The sequence below is a fragment of the Fringilla coelebs genome, assembly GCF_963513975.1.
Source record: "Fringilla coelebs genome assembly, chromosome: 22".
NCBI classification, from domain to species: domain Eukaryota; kingdom Metazoa; phylum Chordata; class Aves; order Passeriformes; family Fringillidae; genus Fringilla; species Fringilla coelebs.
Genome location: NC_140048.1, coordinates 4746160 through 4762792, shown reverse-complemented (window position 1 = coordinate 4762792; position 16633 = coordinate 4746160). Strand labels below are relative to the sequence as shown.

At 55.4% G+C, this 16633-nt stretch overlaps 2 protein-coding genes across 8 annotated transcripts in view; both read left to right on the top strand.

Annotated features, from left to right (window-relative positions):
• The window catches only part of HSPG2 (heparan sulfate proteoglycan 2), a 41204-nt gene extending 37992 nt beyond the window's left edge, over positions 1-3212 (top strand). For all 3 annotated transcript variants that reach the window (XM_084220426.1, XM_084220425.1, XM_084220424.1), the window contains 8 exons: positions 284-418; positions 1088-1141; positions 1232-1307; positions 1438-1516; positions 1606-1676; positions 1776-1859; positions 1937-2040; positions 2776-3212. In XM_084220426.1, the coding sequence (XP_084076552.1) occupies positions 284-418; positions 1088-1141; positions 1232-1307; positions 1438-1516; positions 1606-1676; positions 1776-1859; positions 1937-2040; positions 2776-2939 (767 nt within the window). In that variant the 3' untranslated portion in view covers positions 2940-3212. The remainder of the gene's footprint in view (positions 1-283; positions 419-1087; positions 1142-1231; positions 1308-1437; positions 1517-1605; positions 1677-1775; positions 1860-1936; positions 2041-2775) is intronic.
• Positions 3213-3973: 761 nt separating this feature from the next.
• USP48 (ubiquitin specific peptidase 48) overlaps positions 3974-16633 on the top strand; it is a 30980-nt gene continuing 18320 nt past the window's right edge. For 4 of the 5 annotated variants that reach the window (XR_014616685.1, XR_014616686.1, XM_084220341.1 and 1 more), the window contains exons 1-11: positions 3974-4198; positions 5121-5241; positions 5321-5462; positions 6545-6672; positions 8194-8318; positions 8842-8950; positions 10133-10266; positions 10415-10497; positions 11003-11182; positions 13756-13881; positions 16296-16445. Coding sequence is in view for 3 of the 5 variants with exons in the window: in XM_084220341.1 (XP_084076467.1) it covers positions 4065-4198; positions 5121-5241; positions 5321-5462; positions 6545-6672; positions 8194-8318; positions 8842-8950; positions 10133-10266; positions 10415-10497; positions 11003-11182; positions 13756-13881; positions 16296-16445 (1432 nt within the window). In the remaining 2 variants the exon portion in view is untranslated. The remainder of the gene's footprint in view (positions 4199-5120; positions 5242-5320; positions 5463-6544; positions 6673-8193; positions 8319-8841; positions 8951-10132; positions 10267-10414; positions 10498-11002; positions 11183-13755; positions 13882-16295; positions 16446-16633) is intronic. The other variant, XM_084220342.1, reaches the window with a different exon arrangement.

Genomic DNA, 16633 nt, shown 5'->3' with positions numbered 1-16633 from the left:
CTGTGTGTGCGTGTGCACTGTGTGTGCAGTGTGTGCATTTTGTGTGTCTGCGTGTGTGTGTGCACACAGTTCACAGCTGCTCACTGCACACACCTGTGCATTTGCACACGTGCAGTTCACACCTGTTCACTGCACACGCTGCTCACACCTGTTCACTGCACACACCTGTGCATTTGCACACATGCAGTTCACACCTGTTCACTGCACACACACGCGGGCCGTGCCCGTGCGTGCCGTGCACACTGACCTGTCACCTGCAGTGACTGTGTCCTGCTGTCCCCAGGCCCGCGCTGTGAGGATGAGGAGGAGGAGGAGGCCGAAGGCTGTCACCCGTCCCGGCCCTGCCTGCACGGTGGCTCCTGTGTCCATGGCTCCTGCCGCTGCCCCCCTGGACACAGTGGGGCCCGCTGCCAGCACCGTGAGGGGACAGCACAGGGACATGGGGGGACACCCTGGGGACACCTGGGGACACAGGGAGCATGCAGGGACACTGGCAGCACAGCGAGGGGGAACACATAGAGGGGCATGGGGGGACCCCTGGGGACTCTTGAAGACACAGAGGGACCTCTCAAGTCACTGGAGGACATGGGGGTGACAAAGGAGAGACATGGGGGCACCCGGAGACACAAGGGACACGCACACTTGGGGATACTTGGAAATACTTGGGGACACTTGGAGATGGTTTGGGACATGTGGGGAAACTTGGGAACATAGGGAGACACTTGGGGACATGGAGGAGGTCACTTAGGGACACCTGGGGACGTGAGGGGGACACACATGGGGACACGTGACAGCATTTGGAGACTTCTGGGGACATGGCGGGGACACCTGGGGATACCTGGAGACCCTTGGGGATTGACTGGGGACACAGAGGGACACCTGGGTACATGGCAGGGACACGTGCTTGGGGAATACTTGGGAACACCTGGGAATTACTGAAGCTACCTGGGGACACTGTTGAGGATATACACTTGGGGGATACTTGGGGATGCCTGGAACAACTGGAGACACATGGGGACGTGGTGGGGGGGCACCTGGGGACACCAAGGGGATTCATGTCCCCCCTTTACCCCCTCTTCTCCTGCAGGCTCGGCGCTGGCAGAGCTGGAGCAGGACTGGCAGGAGGGCAGCGGGGGTGGCGGTGAGTCCCTGCACCCATTTCCCCTTTTCCCCCCAAAATGCGGGCGGGGTCCCCTCCTCCCATCGCCCCTGACCCCCCATCTCCCCCCAGACGCCCCCGGGCAGTTCAGCGCCGCGTTCCAGGACGGGTCCTACCTGGCCCTTCCCGGGCACCTCTTCCCCCGTGGGTGAGTGACACGGGACACCCTGAGTGGCTGCTGCACCCCCCCCCCCTTGGCACCCCCCGTTTTTTGGGGTGCTGCGCTCCCCCCACCCCCTTTTTGGGTGCTGCCCCCCATCACCCCCCTCCTCTGGCAGCCCCCCCGAGGCACCTGAGACCATCGAGCTGGAGCTGCGGACGCGCAGCGCCCAGGGGCTGCTGCTGTGGCACGGCGCGGTGAGACAGGGGACAGGGGACAGGGGGCACGGGCTGGGGGACCCCTCGGGCTGGGGGTACCCCCTGCTCACCCCCCGCTGCGCCCGCAGGAGCCCGGCGAGGGTGGCAAAGCCAAAGATTTCCTTGGCCTCGGGCTGAAGGATGGGCACCTGGTGTTCAGGTGAGGGGGGACCGTGGTGTGACGTGTGGCACCGGGGGTCCCCTGACCCACGGGGTGCCCCCCGAGGTGCCCTGCACACTGACACCGTGCCCCCCACAGCTACCAGCTGGGCAGCGGCGAGGCCACCATCACCTCTGAAGATCCCGTCAATGACGGCGAGTGGCACCGGGTGACGGTGACAAGGTGGGCGGGGGGCTGGGCGTGGGGCGGGGCGGGGCGGGGCGGGGCGGGGGGGCGCAGGTGCTGACGGTGCCCCGCAGGGAGGGCCGGCGTGGGCAGCTCCAGGTGGACGGAGAGGAGCCGGTGAGTGGGGAATCACCCGGAACCAACGTCATGGCCAACACCGAGGGCAACGTCTACGTGGGTACGGTGGGACTGGGGACACGGGGGGCACGGGTTGGGACACAAATGGACACCCTGTGGTGGATGTGGGATGGACGTGGGGTGGATGTGGGATAGGCGGGGTGGCACAGGGGATGGACATGGGGTGGGACACAGATACGGGGTGGGATATAGTATGGACACAGAATGGGATGGGCATGGGGTGGGAGAGGGGCTGGACATGGGGTGGGACACGAGATGGGCATGGGATGGGACATGGAATGGACATGGGGTGGAACACAGATATGGGGTGGGATGTGGTATGGACACAGAATGGGATGGGATGGGCATGGGGTGGGAGAGGGGCTGGACATGGAGTGGGACACGGGATGGGCATGGGGTGGGACACAGATACGGGGTGGGATATGTGGAATATGGCATGGACACAGAATGGGACATGGGATGGACATAGGGAGGGACATGGGATGGGCATGGGGTGACACTTGGGATAGGACACCAAGGTGGAACATGAGATGGGACACGGGATGGGCATGGGGTGACACTTGGGATAGGACACCAAGGTGGAACATGAGATGGGACACGGGATGGGCACAGGGTGGAAGAGAGGATGGGAGGCAGGAAGAGGCGTGGGATGGACACAGGATGGGACACCTGGCTGGTGGGACATGGGGTGGGGACACCTGATGGGACACAAGACAGGCTTGGGCGGGGGTGGGCCCAGCGGTGCCCCCGCCCAGTGCCCCCCGTGCCCCCGCAGGCGGCGCCCCCGACCCCCGCGCCCTGACCGCCGGCAAGTTCAGCTCCGGCATCTCGGGCTGCGTGCGGGGACTGGCGCTGGAGTCCGCCGGGATCCCCCGACACCCCATCGACCTCCGGCACGGCGCCCTGGGGGGCTCCCCCGTGCCCCCCTGCCCCTCCTAACTCCCCCAAAACAGAGTTGGGGGGAATTTGGCCAAGTTTATTCTTTTCCAAAAAAAAACCACCAGGAGGAAACGGTGCTTCGCTGCCCCGGGGTGACTCTGGGGGGGGGGCCGGGACCCCCAAAAATGTTTACACCCCCCTTCCACAGGCCCCCAGAAACTGTGCCGGGGCGGCCGGGCCGCCAGGGTGCCCCCCGGGGTGGCGGTGGGGTGGGGGCGCGAGGGACAATCGGGGCGCTGGCGGGGACCCCCCCGCGGGGACAGCTATTAAAGGAGAGACAACCAGTGCGGCTGCCGTGTTTTGGGGCTGGGGGGGGTGGTGTGGGGGTACGGGAGCGATGGGATGGGGAGCGAGAGTTGGGGAGGTGAGGGGGGATCTGGCATCGGGCTGCAGGGGGCATGGTGTGAGCGAGATGGTTTGGGAGTGCTGTGGGGTACAGGAAAGAGGGTGCAGTGGGAGGATTTAGGGGGTGTAGGGGCCCGGGAGGTTATGGTACGGGGAGGATTATTGTTTTGGGCTGCGGGGGTGCGGTATGGGGTATGGGATATGGTTTGGGGGTGTGGGAGCTCAGGGGGTCCGGGCTCTTGTGGCGTGGGGGGCTGCAGTACAGGGCTGCGGGGAATGACACAGGGGTGCAGAGGGGTCTGGCGGGGCTACAGGGCTGGGGGGCTCTGGTGTGGATGGCGGGGGGGCGGTGGGACCCAGCGCGGCCCGCGCCACAGGCCCCGCCCACCGGGTCGCAGGCCCCGCCCACGCCGCGCCAGGCGCGCCCCATACCAGGCGAGCCCCGCCCCCATCTCACATAGGCCACACCCACTCCGGCTGCTCATGCAAGCCCCGCCCCCTAAGGCCCAAGCCCCGCCCCTGGCGGACCCGGGCTGAAGCTGGCGCGCCCAAGCCACGCCCCTGTGGCGGAAGCCCCTCCTCTACTCCCGCGCGTCGCGGCCCGACAACGTCAGCGCCTCGCGCCGTCACCGCGTCGCGCTCGTGGTGTCAGCGGCCCTGACGGCGGCGGGAGGGGCCGGGCGGGATCGGGACCGGGCCGGGAGCGGGGCAGGGAGCGGGGCAAGGAGCGGGGCAAGGACCGCGCCGGGCCGGGGCAGCCCCGGGGCGCCGGCGGGAGCGATGGCGCCGCGGCTGCAGCTGGAGAAGGCGGCGTGGCGCTGGACCGAGACGGTGCCGCCCGAGGCGGTGGCGCAGGAGCACATCGAGGCGGCCTATCGCGTCCGGCTGGAGCCCTGCCAGCGCGGCGCCTGCCGGTACCGCGGGGCCGGGCCGGGCACCGAACCCCTCCGACCCCCTGCTCCCTCCCGCCATGAGGCGCGGGGCGTTCCCCGCCCCTGCCGAGGTCCCGCGGGGTTGGTGGAGGCTCCCCCGTGTTCCCTTCTGGGGGACCCCATTCCCCGGGGCTGGGCCCTCAGCGCCTTGTGTGCCCTTGTGGGGCTCCCCAGATATAGGGGCCTCCCTTGCCTGGGGGGGAACCTCGGTTCCTCTGCTCAGACACAGGGGACCGACCCTGCCCGGGCTGTGGGGAATCTCTCTTTCTCTGGCTCCTCTGATGGAGGGGAACTCCCCTGGGATGGTGGGAGACCTGCCTCCCAGCCTGGCTCACCAGATACAGGGCACCACCGTGGTGTTGTGGGGACCTGCTGTAGCTGGGCTCTTCAGATATAGGGGAGCCCCCTGGGGTAGTGGGGAGCCCCTCTCCTTGCTTGTCCCTCCCTATTTTTAGGATAACCCCGGGGTTGTAGGGAACCTCTCTTCTTGCCTGGCTTCTCAGATGTAAGGAACTAGTCCCACCCAGGGTTGTAGGGACCCCTTTATGCCTGGCTCCCCATTTATAGAGGATCCCTGTGGGCTGAAGGGAACCTTGCCTGGATGTATGGCACTCACCCTGGAGCTGGATCAAGCCCTGTCCCTGCCTGGCTTCCCAGATACAGCAGATCCCCTTGGTCCTGGGATCCCCTTTTTTTACCTAAAACCCCTCTGGTTCTCCACCCTCCTTCCTCACCCATGACTGCTGTATTTGGGTGGGGGGGTGTTCCATGTCTCACCCCATTCAACATTACGTGCTTCCCCATATCCCCCCCACTGTCACCCTGCCAGCCCCTAGGGGACGTGGGGGTAACAGCTGGGGTCTGCAAGGGACATGGGGGTGACAGCTGGGGTGTGCCTCCCCAGGAGGAACTGCCGGGGGAACCCCAACTGCCTGGTGGGCATCGGGGAGCACGCGTGGCTGGGCGAGATCGACGAGAACAGCTTCCACAACATCGACGACCCCAACTGCGAGCGCCGCAAGAAGGTACCCAACCCCCCGGGGGCCAGGGCCACGCTGGGCACCAGGGCAGGTGACCTCAGCTGGCCCTTTCTCTGCCCCCCAGAACGCCTTCGTGGGCCTGACGAACCTCGGTGCCACGTGCTACGTCAACACCTTCCTGCAGATGTGGTTCCTGAACCTGGAGCTGCGGCAGGCGCTCTACCTGTGCCCCAGCGCCTGCGGGGACGGCGTTCCCAAGGACACAGGTGTGTGGCACAGAGGGGTTTGTTCCCTCCCTAGAACCCCACCTTGAGATTAGGTTGGTCAGGAGAATTCATGGGAATTTCCATTCCCATGAATGGAAGCTCCAGGAAGTATGTGCTGTCGCTGCACTGTTGGTTCAGAGCCATCATCTGGATTTTGGGAATTGAACCAACCTTAATCCAGGTGATGGCCTAGGTCAGAGTGATCTGAGCTGGTTGGAAATGATGGTTTGGTTTGGTCTTGCTTGCCAAGGCAGCCTAGTGGTGGTGCTGGGGGTGGAACATGTCGGTCAGGGCTGGTCTGTGCTGTGGCAAGGATGAAATTTGAGCCCCACACAGGGTTAAGGCTCCCAGTTGTTTCTGTTCTTGGGTGCTTTCCCCAGGGAAGCTCTTTGTCAGCACAGCCATCTCAGCTCTGCTGCTGTTCCATGATGGTTGTAAATGATGTTTCACCTTCTGGAGTAAATAAGCTGTTTTTTGGGGTAGTTGGTGCATGCTGTGTAAACCCTTCACTCACAGCTCGTGCCAGGCACTGCAGGATGGAATCATGGAATCCCTAAGGTTGGAAAACTCCGCCAAGATTGTCAGTCCAACCCTTCCCTCAGCACTGCCAAGCCCACCATTAGCCCATCTACCCAGGTCCCACATCCAGACAGTTTTTGAGCACTTCCAGGGATGGGGAGTCCACCATTGCCCTGAGCAGCCTGTTCCAGTGCCTGACTATCCTTTCCATGGAGGAATTTTCTCTAATATCCTACCTAGCCCTCTCCTGGTGCAACTCAAGGTCATTTCCTCTCATCCTGTCCCTTGTTCCCTGGGAACAGAGCCTGCCTCCACCCTCCTATCTGAAAGTTGCAGAATGTAAATATTTACAGTTGGACTTGATGATGCTAAGGGGTTTTTTCCGACCTAAATTATTCTTCATTTGGCTTGTGCTGGGATGTGCTACCATCACCTACACAATCCACTTCAGTTTTCCTGACAACTCAAACTAGCTTCCAAGCCCATCAATTTTACTGGTTGTGAAACACTTGGAGTGATCCCTTCTCACCCTGAATTCCTGCCATGCCTTGTGTTTTTCCCAGACTATGAGCCCCAGACCATCTGCGAGCATCTGCAGTACCTGTTTGCTCTGCTGCAGAACAGCAAGCGGCGCTACATCGACCCCTCGGGCTTTGTCAAGGCGCTGGGGCTGGACACTGGGCAGCAGCAGGTGTGTGGGAGAGGATTCCTGGCACTTCCAGAAGCTGGGAATCACCCTTGGGTGGTCACTGGGCAGCCCCCAGCTGGGTCTGGCTTCTGGCTGCAAACATGAAGGGGGAGATGGGGCTGCAGGCCCCTGCCAGAGTGCAGGGGGGAAACAGGAGGGGACCAGAACATCAGGAGAGCCCAGGGACATGAGGAGTCCAAGGAGTGATGTGATTGGGACAGGGAGAAAAGTAGAACAGGGAGCAGTGGGATGGAGAGGGTCCCAAGGAGGAATGGGATGAGGCCAGGGAGATAGGAGGAACCCAGGGAGTGATGGGATGGAGCTAAGGAGCAATGGAATGAGACCGAGGAGATCAGGAGGAGTCCAGAGAGTGAGGGAGTGAGAATGGGGAGTGATGGGATGGGGCCAGGGAGACAAGGAGGAGCCCTGGGAGTGATGGGATCAGGACATGGAACAATGGGATGATGATGCAGAGATAATGAGGAGCCCAAGGGCAGTGGGATGGAGGCAGGGAGATCAGGAGGAGCCCAGGGAATGATGGGATAAGGACAGAGACAATGGGATGAGTACAGGGCTATAAGGAGGAGCCCAGGGAGCAATGGAATGAGGCTAGGAAGTGATGAGTGCAGAAGATCAGGAGGAGCCAAGGGAGTGGTGGGATGAAGCCCAGGATCGAGGTGGGAGCCAGAGCTGCAGTGAGGGTCCTGCAGGTGCTCTGTGGGCTGCTCCTCCCGGGGGGTTGGGTGGTGAGAGGGCCCTCCCAAGGGTGAGGAGATCCTCAGGGGGAGGTGGATCACCAGGAGCCAGCCAGGATCCCACGGCAGCAGGTGGGAGGTGAGTGCTGCAGGGCCCTGTGGGGCTGCAGCTGCAGAGAGCCTGGGAGAGGAGGGGCAGGGCTTGGAAATCCACTTGGAGAGGTAATGGGAGGTTTTGGAGCAAGAGCAGAGCACTGGCAAATGTTTCCTTGGGAGGGTCAGGAGAGGAAGGAAGCTAACCAGGGACTCCAAAGGGCAGCTAAGAGAGGCCAAAACCTGTTTGTTTGTGGAAGAGAAGAACCAGGGCAGGAGAGAAAGGCCCTGAGATGGGTGTGGGGAAGCTCTGGAGCATTGCCGGGATCACCCATAGGGCAGCTTCTCATTTTTGGGGTGTTTTTATTTCTCTTCTCACCTCTGATCTGAGCAGGCACAGCTGCAAAAAGGAGGATTAAGGGGCTCGAAAGCTCCACAGGAGGGTTTTTATCCCTTCCAGAATCCTGGGAGGAGCAGGGCAGAAGTCAAAGCCCCCAGCAGGGCTGGCAGGGGGCCAGGGCAGTTCCTGCTGTGCTCCCACACCGAGGGCCTCACGCTCCTTTTAGCCAAATTCCTCTGTTTTCCTCAGTTCTCCTGCCTGGTCTTTATTTTCCATGCCGTGCACGGAGCCTCAGCTCAGCCTGTGTGGAGGGCTCGGGGTAATTAGCAATGAATTAGTGACAGGGTTGGGATTGTGCTGTGGTGGATTGTTAATGAACTTGGTTTTCTCTTTCAGGATGCCCAGGAGTTTTCCAAGCTGTTCATGTCCCTGCTGGAAGATACTTTGTCCAAACAGAAAAACCCAGATGTCCGGAACATTGTGCAAAAGCAGTTCTGTGGAGAGTATGCCTATGTCACAGTGTAAGTAATAATTTTGGGAAGACCCTTTCTGTAAATATTTAAATTTTTAAAAGGATTTAGGAGGGGAAGATCCCCCCCTAGCAACCAGAGCAGGCAGTTAAGCTGCAGCAGAAACATTTTCTGGGAAATATTTACCTTTTCCTTTCCTGTTCCTGTGTGTGTGGTGTTGCTGTGACAGTTCTCCAGCTGCTTTTACTCCTTTAATGAGAATTTACCAAGTAAACCTGCAAGTGAGTTAATGGAGTGGCAGCTCCTGCAGCCAGAAAACAGCATCCTGGGTGCTGTATTTTCATTCCTGTGTTCTCAGAGCTGGGAATTTCACCTTAAAAATAATATAAAATGGTACATGCAGGTTGTGACAGGTTCTGGTAGGTGCTGTTAAGCTGTTTAAACCTTCTCCTGGGAGTTTTTATCGTGTGGAGGTGTGAATCTCCTTAGCCCTAACCTCAGTTTTTCTCTTGGCTTTTGATGTGTGAGCCCTGACCTGTCCTCAGATATATTTTTGTCTTCTTTCCCATCCCAGCTGCAACCAGTGTGGCAGAGAATCTAAACTGGTGTCTAAATTTTACGAGCTGGAGTTAAACATCCAAGGACACAAGCAGTTGACAGACTGTATAACAGAATTCCTCAAGGTATGAGCTCGTTGGGGTTGGAGTCCTGCTATTTTTAGCAAGGAATTTCAGTTCCTTCCTCCAATTCACAGCCTTCGAGGTCGGTGTCAGAGTGAAGCCACTGACTTGGCTCAGGGAGATGCATCCAAGTGAAAATGTTTTTTTTTCTGCAGACCCAAAAAATGAGGATTGAGGCATAGAGCAAAGAATAGCTCTGTGATATCACATGCTCCTGTTACAGCTTTAAAAAGCAGTTGAAAGTTGCATTTTTAGTTAAAATACTTTGCCAGGAAAGTTAGGGAAAAGTCTCTGCCTGCTTTGTCACAGATAGCACTGGGAGAACTGCTGCTTTCCATGTTTTCTGTGTCAGTGCTCATCTGCATAGCAACAGGAGACATTCCCTGCTGAAAAATGTGCTCTCAGAAGTACCAGGGAGCGCTGGGAATAGCTGCAGGAACAGCTGCAAGTGCCCTCAATTCAGCTTGAAAATTTGTCTGGATATGAAGTTCAGCTCTGGCACACTAAGGTGTGGATTCCACTCCAACTATTTAGGACAGAACTGACCTGAACCCCTTCCTTGAGCTGCTTGCTTGCTGGTGCACTCAGCAAACCAGTTGCTCTGCCTGGAAGGTCTGCTATGAAAAGAAACTGGTTTGGGTGCACAGATTGAATTCCTGAATTGGAGAACTTGACATTTGTCTGCTCCTCCTTCACACAAAACAGCCCTGTGACGTTTTTAGAGGGGTTGGAATTTTCCTCTGGCCTAACCCTGCCCTTGGATCTGCTTAGGCAGTGAGTGACTCCTGCAGGGTGATTTTGGGTGGCTGAGCAGAGGGTTGTAGTTTCCAGGCTAAAATGTGACTTTACATTAACTGGGTCCATGTGGACTCTTAAAAGGGGTGATTTAATTATTTTCTTTGGTATAAACCAACTCAGTCAAGCGAGGAGCAAGAGTAAGAGACCTGAGAACTTGGAATGGGGCTTGGTTCAGTCTAAAATTTGCCTTAAAGTGAAAGCAGCCATGCTGTAAAGTGCAGTCATTAATGTGTCTTTAACTCAGAAAAATCTGGGCAGCAGCTGAGAAGAGACTTAAATAGTTAAAATAACTTTGGTGCTTCTCATTCTCCAGCTGTTGAGCAGCTCAATTGACTTTTCAGTGCTGACATGTTCTCAAGAACTTTCCCTCTGCCTCTCCACACTCAGGAGGAAAAATTAGAAGGAGACAATCGTTATTTTTGTGAGACTTGTCAGAGCAAGCAAAATGCCACGAGGAAGATCCGGCTGCTCAGCCTGCCCTGCACCCTCAACCTGCAGCTCATGCGCTTTGTGTTTGACAGGTGAGTGGGAACACCCTGGGAGCTCTTGGGGAAGTCACTACCCTGCTCTTCCTGCTTTAATTTGAGGTGTCTGAGCCTCTCAAGGGAGGTGTTTTGGGGTGGGAGCTGTTGTTGCTGTGCCCTGAGCCACAGCTTTGCCTCTGCACAGACAAACTGGCCACAAGAAGAAGCTGAACACCTACATTGGCTTCTCAGAGCTGCTGGACATGGAGCCTTTCATGGAGCAAAAAAGTGAGTTTGGTACAGTTTTTTGTTATCTTTGCCTATTGCCTCTTGGCAGATCTCTAATTCTGTTTAGGAGGAAATTCCTCCCTGTGAGGGTGATGATGCCCAGGCACAGGCTGCCCAGAGAAGCTGTGGCTGCCCCTGGATCCCTGGAAGTGTCCAAGGCCAGGTTGGATGGGGCTGGAAGCAACTGGGGATAGTGGAAGGTGTCCCTGCCTGTGGAAGAGAGGTGGAGCAAGATGAGCTTTAAAATCCCTTCCAACCCAAACCATTCTGGGATTCTGTGATTCCTCTAAATCCCCTTTTTGATTGAAAATTCTGTCCAGATTTGTTTGAAACCCATATTTCAAGCAACGTCCTTGTTACTGAGCCACAACCCTTTTAGCAATGTCCTGAAGTGCTGTGAGTTCAAGTGCAGGCTTTGCTGCCTGGTAAAAACACGAGGTTCTAGGACAGGGAGGATGAGTGCTGTTGGCTGCAGAGCTGTTTGTAAGTGCTGCTTGCCTTGCAGACGGGGTGTACGTGTACGAGCTGAGCGCTGTGCTCATACACCGTGGAGTAAGTGCCTACTCCGGGCACTACATCGCCCACGTGAAGGACCCGCAGACAGGCGAGTGGTACAAGTTCAACGATGAGGACATCGAGAAGATGGAAGGGAAGAAACTGCAGCTGGGAATTGAGGAAGATCTAGGTAAAACCTTTCAGTTGTGAGTGCCTTTTTAAACTAACTCTTTCTACCACAAGCACGGGCGTCCCCAGATGCAGCCTGCTGCTCCTCCCCAGAACGGGCTGTCACGGCTCGGAGGAACGTGGGAAACAGCAATCCTGGTGATTGCAGCCACATTTGCTTTGGTTTCAGCCCCGTGTGAGTGTTTACACCTCGTGATCAGCTGCTCTAGTATTTCTCTGGCTGACACATGGCAGATAAGACGCTGATAGCACGGGCAGCAGGTTCCTATCAGGGAGCAACAGGCGGGTGCCACTTCCTTGGAACAGATAAGGAGAATGCTTTCAGTTTCCTTAACACATTATGATTCTATTTCCACTGAGGTGTTTTACTTGGAGGCAGTAAAAAAGGTTTTGATCCAAATAACAACTTGGAAGCTAAAACTGCCTCTTTATTCTGAGCTTTTTCCTTGGTGCTTTTGTGTTTTACTGGCTCGTCACATGCTGCCCATATCACTGTGTTCCTGGACTGGATTTCTTGGAGGTTTCTTGGAAAGCTTGGGCTGAGGATGTGAATTTCTTAGTCTGCAGTCAATAAATAAGAACAGCTCGTTTGGAGTTGAAATGGTTTTGTAGTGGCTCAGTGTTCTCTAGTGCAGGTGCTCACAGCGGGGAAAGCTGGGGAAATTATGAAGAAATTCACTTGCAGTGCAAGCAATCCATTCCCAGGAATTGTTACCCACCAGGATGCTTTGCTGTGGTTAGAATTTATGGAATGTTGTTTTTCTTTAAGGCATCTTTAGAGGGAAAAAAAAAACCTGCAGATTTAAGTGCTCCCTTGGTTTGGTGTAATGGAGCATCAGCCTTCTCCCATTTCCTTGTTCTCACCAGCACAATGCTTCTTGAGGTGCTGGAATGTGTCCAGAGATGGGCAGTGGAGCTGAGGAAGGGTCTGGAGCACAAGGAAAAGAGTCTGGAGAACTTCTGAGGAGCAGCTGAGGGAGCTGGAAAGGGGCTCAGCCTGGAAAAAAGGAGGCTCAGGGGGGTCCCTTGTGGCTCTGCACAACTCCTGACAGGAGGGGACAGCCAGGGGGGGAGTCAGGCTCTGCTCTTGGGGAACAGGGACAGGAGGAGAGGGAACGGCCTCAGGCTGTGCCAGAGGAGATTTAGGTTGGACATTGGGAAAAATCCTTCATGGAAGGTGTAGTCAGGCATTGGAGGAGGCTGTGCAGGGCAGTGGTAGAGTCACCATTCCTGGAGGTGTTCAAAAAGTGTGTGAATGGCACCTGGGGACATGTGTTAGCAGTGTGCCTGGCACTGCTGGGTTCATGGTTGGCTTTGATCATCTTGGAAGGCTTTTCCAGCCTTAGTGAGTCCATGATCCTGCCTGTGTCACCACTCTGTCCCATTCCCCTTGGAATGGGGACATTCCTTCCCCTGCTCGCTGCCGGCCCAGGCTGGAGCTGGCCGGACATCTAGTGGTGCACAGGGAAACTGAGCCCTGAAAGGCACCCAGGGCAGCTCAGCCTTTGTTTTTACCCTCCCCACTCACCCAGTGCAACAAATGAGATGCAAGTAAACTGCTGTGACCTCAATTTTATAAAGTTTCATGTTTAACTGCAAGTAAATGTTCTTATTTCTCATATTTCAATTCAAGGCTGTTTGGAGAATAGAAGTAAAGTGTGTTTAGGAGCCTCTTTAAGCTGAGAGCTCAATATTTGTATCAAGTTTTGATGTAATTTGCCTGTTCCAGGCAAAACTGAGGCCTTTCTTTGTTACAAATGCGTGTAACAGCAGGAGAAGGTCAGTAACATAAACTGAACGTCTGTGGGGGGGAGAGTCTTGGCCATGCAGATGGGAACAATTCCGAAAATTCTTGGATAAAATGCAAATAAATAGAGCCTGGGAAGCCCCCTGGGTGGTGTGGGGGGAAAGGCACATGAATATTTTCAGAATTTGGGGGAAAAAAACTTAATAATTCAATGGCCCACTTAGAGTTCAATTTATGGAACGTTGTTCCTTTAATTTTTTTCTTTATTTTAAATGGTTTGATTTTTGAAGCTGCAGCTGTAGATAAGTGTTTTCCTTGCCTGAAAATCCATCTGGAAACAGCAGCTCTTGCAACACAACTTTACATCCCCCAGCAGCTGCTCAAAAACAACCTTTTCCATGGCTCTTGGCTTCCTAAAAGCTTTGCTGTGTTTTTTCATATCCACCATCACCTGTAAATACGATTTTCTTCTCTGAGGATTTCACTCTTTTCTTTGGAGTCAGGACAGCAGAACAAGAGGCAAAAGGGAGAAAGGATGTTTTTCCAAGAGTGGCTTTTGGCTCAGAGAAGTTCCACTGGGGAGAGAAGAAAGGCTCTTGAGAAGGGAGGTTCAGAACAGGCTCCTAAATTTAGTCCCTTTGATTTACCCAGAAAGGCTGGAGAGATTTGGGGCTTTCTTTGGGATACAATTTTGAGCCGTGCCAAGCCCAGTGCTTGGCACAGAGGCCTGGCACAGGGAAGCTGGCTGGGTGGCAAACTCATCCCGTTAATGGAGGAGCAGGGAAGGAGCTGGTGTGTTGCTGAGGTTGTGCCTTTTGTTCCCACAGCAGAGCCATCGAAATCCCAGACCCGTAAGCCCAAGTGCGGGAAGGGCACGCACTGCTCCCGCAACGCCTACATGCTGGTGTACAGGCTGCAGGCCCGCGAGAAATCCCTCACTGTGCAGGTGCCAGGTGAGTCCTGGGGTGCTGCTTGTCCATCCCTCACTGTGCAGGTGCCAGGTGAGTCCCAGGGATCCTGCTCTTCCATCCCTGGCACTGTCCAGGTGCCAAGTGAGTCCCTGGGGTCCTTCTCGTCCATCCCCTGCAGTGCAGTGCCAGGTGAGTGCCCAGGGATCCTGCTCTTCCATCCCTGGCACTGCCCAGGTGAGTCCCTGAGGATCCTGCTTGGCCACCCCTCACTGTGCAGGTGCCAGGTGAGTCCTGGGGTGCTGCTCTTCCATCCCTCACTGTCCAGGTGCCAGGTGAGTCCCTGCAATGCTCCAGGTGGGCCAGGAGGCAGAATTTTGCTTGAAGAACCATTTAGGGCTAGGAAGTTCCTGGAGCCCCTCTGCTGTGGTTCCAGGCTGGGGGAGCTGGAGAAGGCCCCAGGGAGATCTCAGAGCCCCTTCCAGTGCCTAAAGGAGCTCCAGGGGAGCTGGAGAGGGAATTGGGGCAAGAGATGGAGTGCTAGAACAAGAGGGAATGGCTTCCCACTGCCAGAGGGCAGGGTCAGATGGGATATTGGGAAGGAATTCCTGGCTGTGAGGGTGGTGACGCCCTGGCACAGGCTGCCCAGAGAAGCTGGATGGATCCCTGGAAGTGTCCAAGGCCAGGTTGGAGGGGGCTTGAAGCAACTGGGGATAGTGGAAGGTGTCCCTGGATGAAAAAAAAATGATGTTCAAGGTCCCTCCCAACCCAGTCCAGGATTCCACGATTTTTGACTGTTTGCCATGAGCCCCAAAGGTGCTGTCTGGCACCTTGGTGTCTTGACCAGTGAAACCCCTGAGTTTTCCCAGCATTTAATTAACATTAAACTGCCAATCCCTCCCATGTGCCCCCTCAGACATTGCTTTGTTACCCAGCTGGTCAAGCTGGGAAGGGGTCAGGAGGAGATCATCCCTCTGGGATTCACCACTGCCATCCTGCTTGGATCCCAAAGGTGCAGGAGAGCAGTGTGGTTAAATGTCATCAGCAATGCACGAGGAGGTGAATAATCCTGACAGATGTCAGGTTCCCTCTGTGACTGCTTCAGCTTTGCCACATCAGGAATAAATGACATGAAAATAAAGAGGCTCTGAGCCCCCAGTGGGAATTTGGGCCAAGTGCCTTCGTGTTGTGCTTTAGAATTATGGGGGTGCCAGAACTCCCTGTGGGCTTTGCCTGTGGGTTTCATGTTTCCAGTTAGGCTGCTCCTTGATTAGAAATACTAATTAGGCCCCTGGTGCTGAGGTGTGTTCCCCCTTCCCTCATTTTCTGTGGGGTGGGGACAGCAGAGGTGGCAGGTCCCTTTGGGTCTCTGCAGAGGGGGTAAATCATACACCTTATTCCCTTCTAATAACACCCCAAACCTTTCCCAAGCCCCCCCTGTTTAAAACACACCCTCCAAGACATAAAACTTCAGGAATTAGCACTAATTCCTGCCTGGATCTGTATTTTCAGCCTGTTTCCTGAGCTTTCTTGCTCTCCCTTTCCTCCTACCCCTCTGCCCAAAACAATAACTCAACAAAAACCTCCCCACCCAGCTCCAAATTCCTGCACAGCCCCGCGGTTGCCTTTGTTTCCCGTGGAATCCTGCCAGGGAACAGGGAGTGAAGGGCAGCAGTCGAGCTCTGTGGTTGTGGGGAGGTTTCATGGAACTGTAAATTTGAGGCATTTTGCTTTGATGCTGTTAAAAAACGGCTTTTCCGGGACAGTGGAGAGACGTAACTTGGCTCTGATCTCAAGGAGGTCAGGCTGGTTATTTTGTAATATTGGATATTCTCCCAAGGTGGATATTTTGGTCAAGAATTAACCTTTTTGCAGATATTTTAGCTCTTCAGAATAATTCTAAATAGGAAAAGGCCTCAGATAAGCAGAGCTTCCCCCACTGCTCCCTTGCACCAGCCCTCTGAGGGAAATGGTTTATCTTCTTTTTTCCCTGCTGAGGTTTAGTTTGTTTGGGGTTTTTCCATCAGTGGCAGCAAAAATCCCCATTTCCTTCACCTTTCTGTTGATCTGCCCTGGCTAATCTCCCATCTCCTGAGGGCTCTTTGCCCTTGGGTTTGCAGCATGCTGGATTGCAGGTCGTGGCAGGCTTTGGGTGTATGCAGAGGGTGAAAAGCTTTTGTTTCCCTCTGGGAATGATGAGGAAGGACAGAGGAGCTGCACTTAGCATTGCAACCAACCCCAAGTAAATTATTTTCTTGGGTGCAAAACTTTGCATTTAATAATTTGCAACTGTCAGTATCAGAGAGAGGGCAACATCCACGTGCTTGGCTTGGGGAAAGACCTCACCCAGCAAGGCTGAGGGAGGGAATTTTTAGGTTTGTTGTCCCCAGATAACCCATGGTAATTAACATAGCTGGCATTTTCCCTTCAATTCCTGGGGTTTTTTTTTTCTTTCCCAGCTTTTCTGCAGGAGCTGGTAGAGCGGGATAACTGCAAGTTTGAGGAGTGGTGCAACGAAATGGCCGAGATGCGCAAACAGAGCGTGGCCAGAGGCAAGATCAAGCACGAGGAGGTGAAGGAGCTCTACCAAAGGTTACCCGCCGAAGCTGGTCTGTAAGACATTGTGGAGTATTGCTGTAGTAGAGCTGTTAAGCTTAGGAATGATTTGTGACTAACTCCCAACTCCTGTGGCCTTGCTGGAAGGCATTCCCGCAGCTCTCTGCAAGGGGAGAGCTTCATGCATGCTTACATTTGTTTTCCCTTGCTTCTTTTCCTGCCTTAACCTATTTTTCTCCTT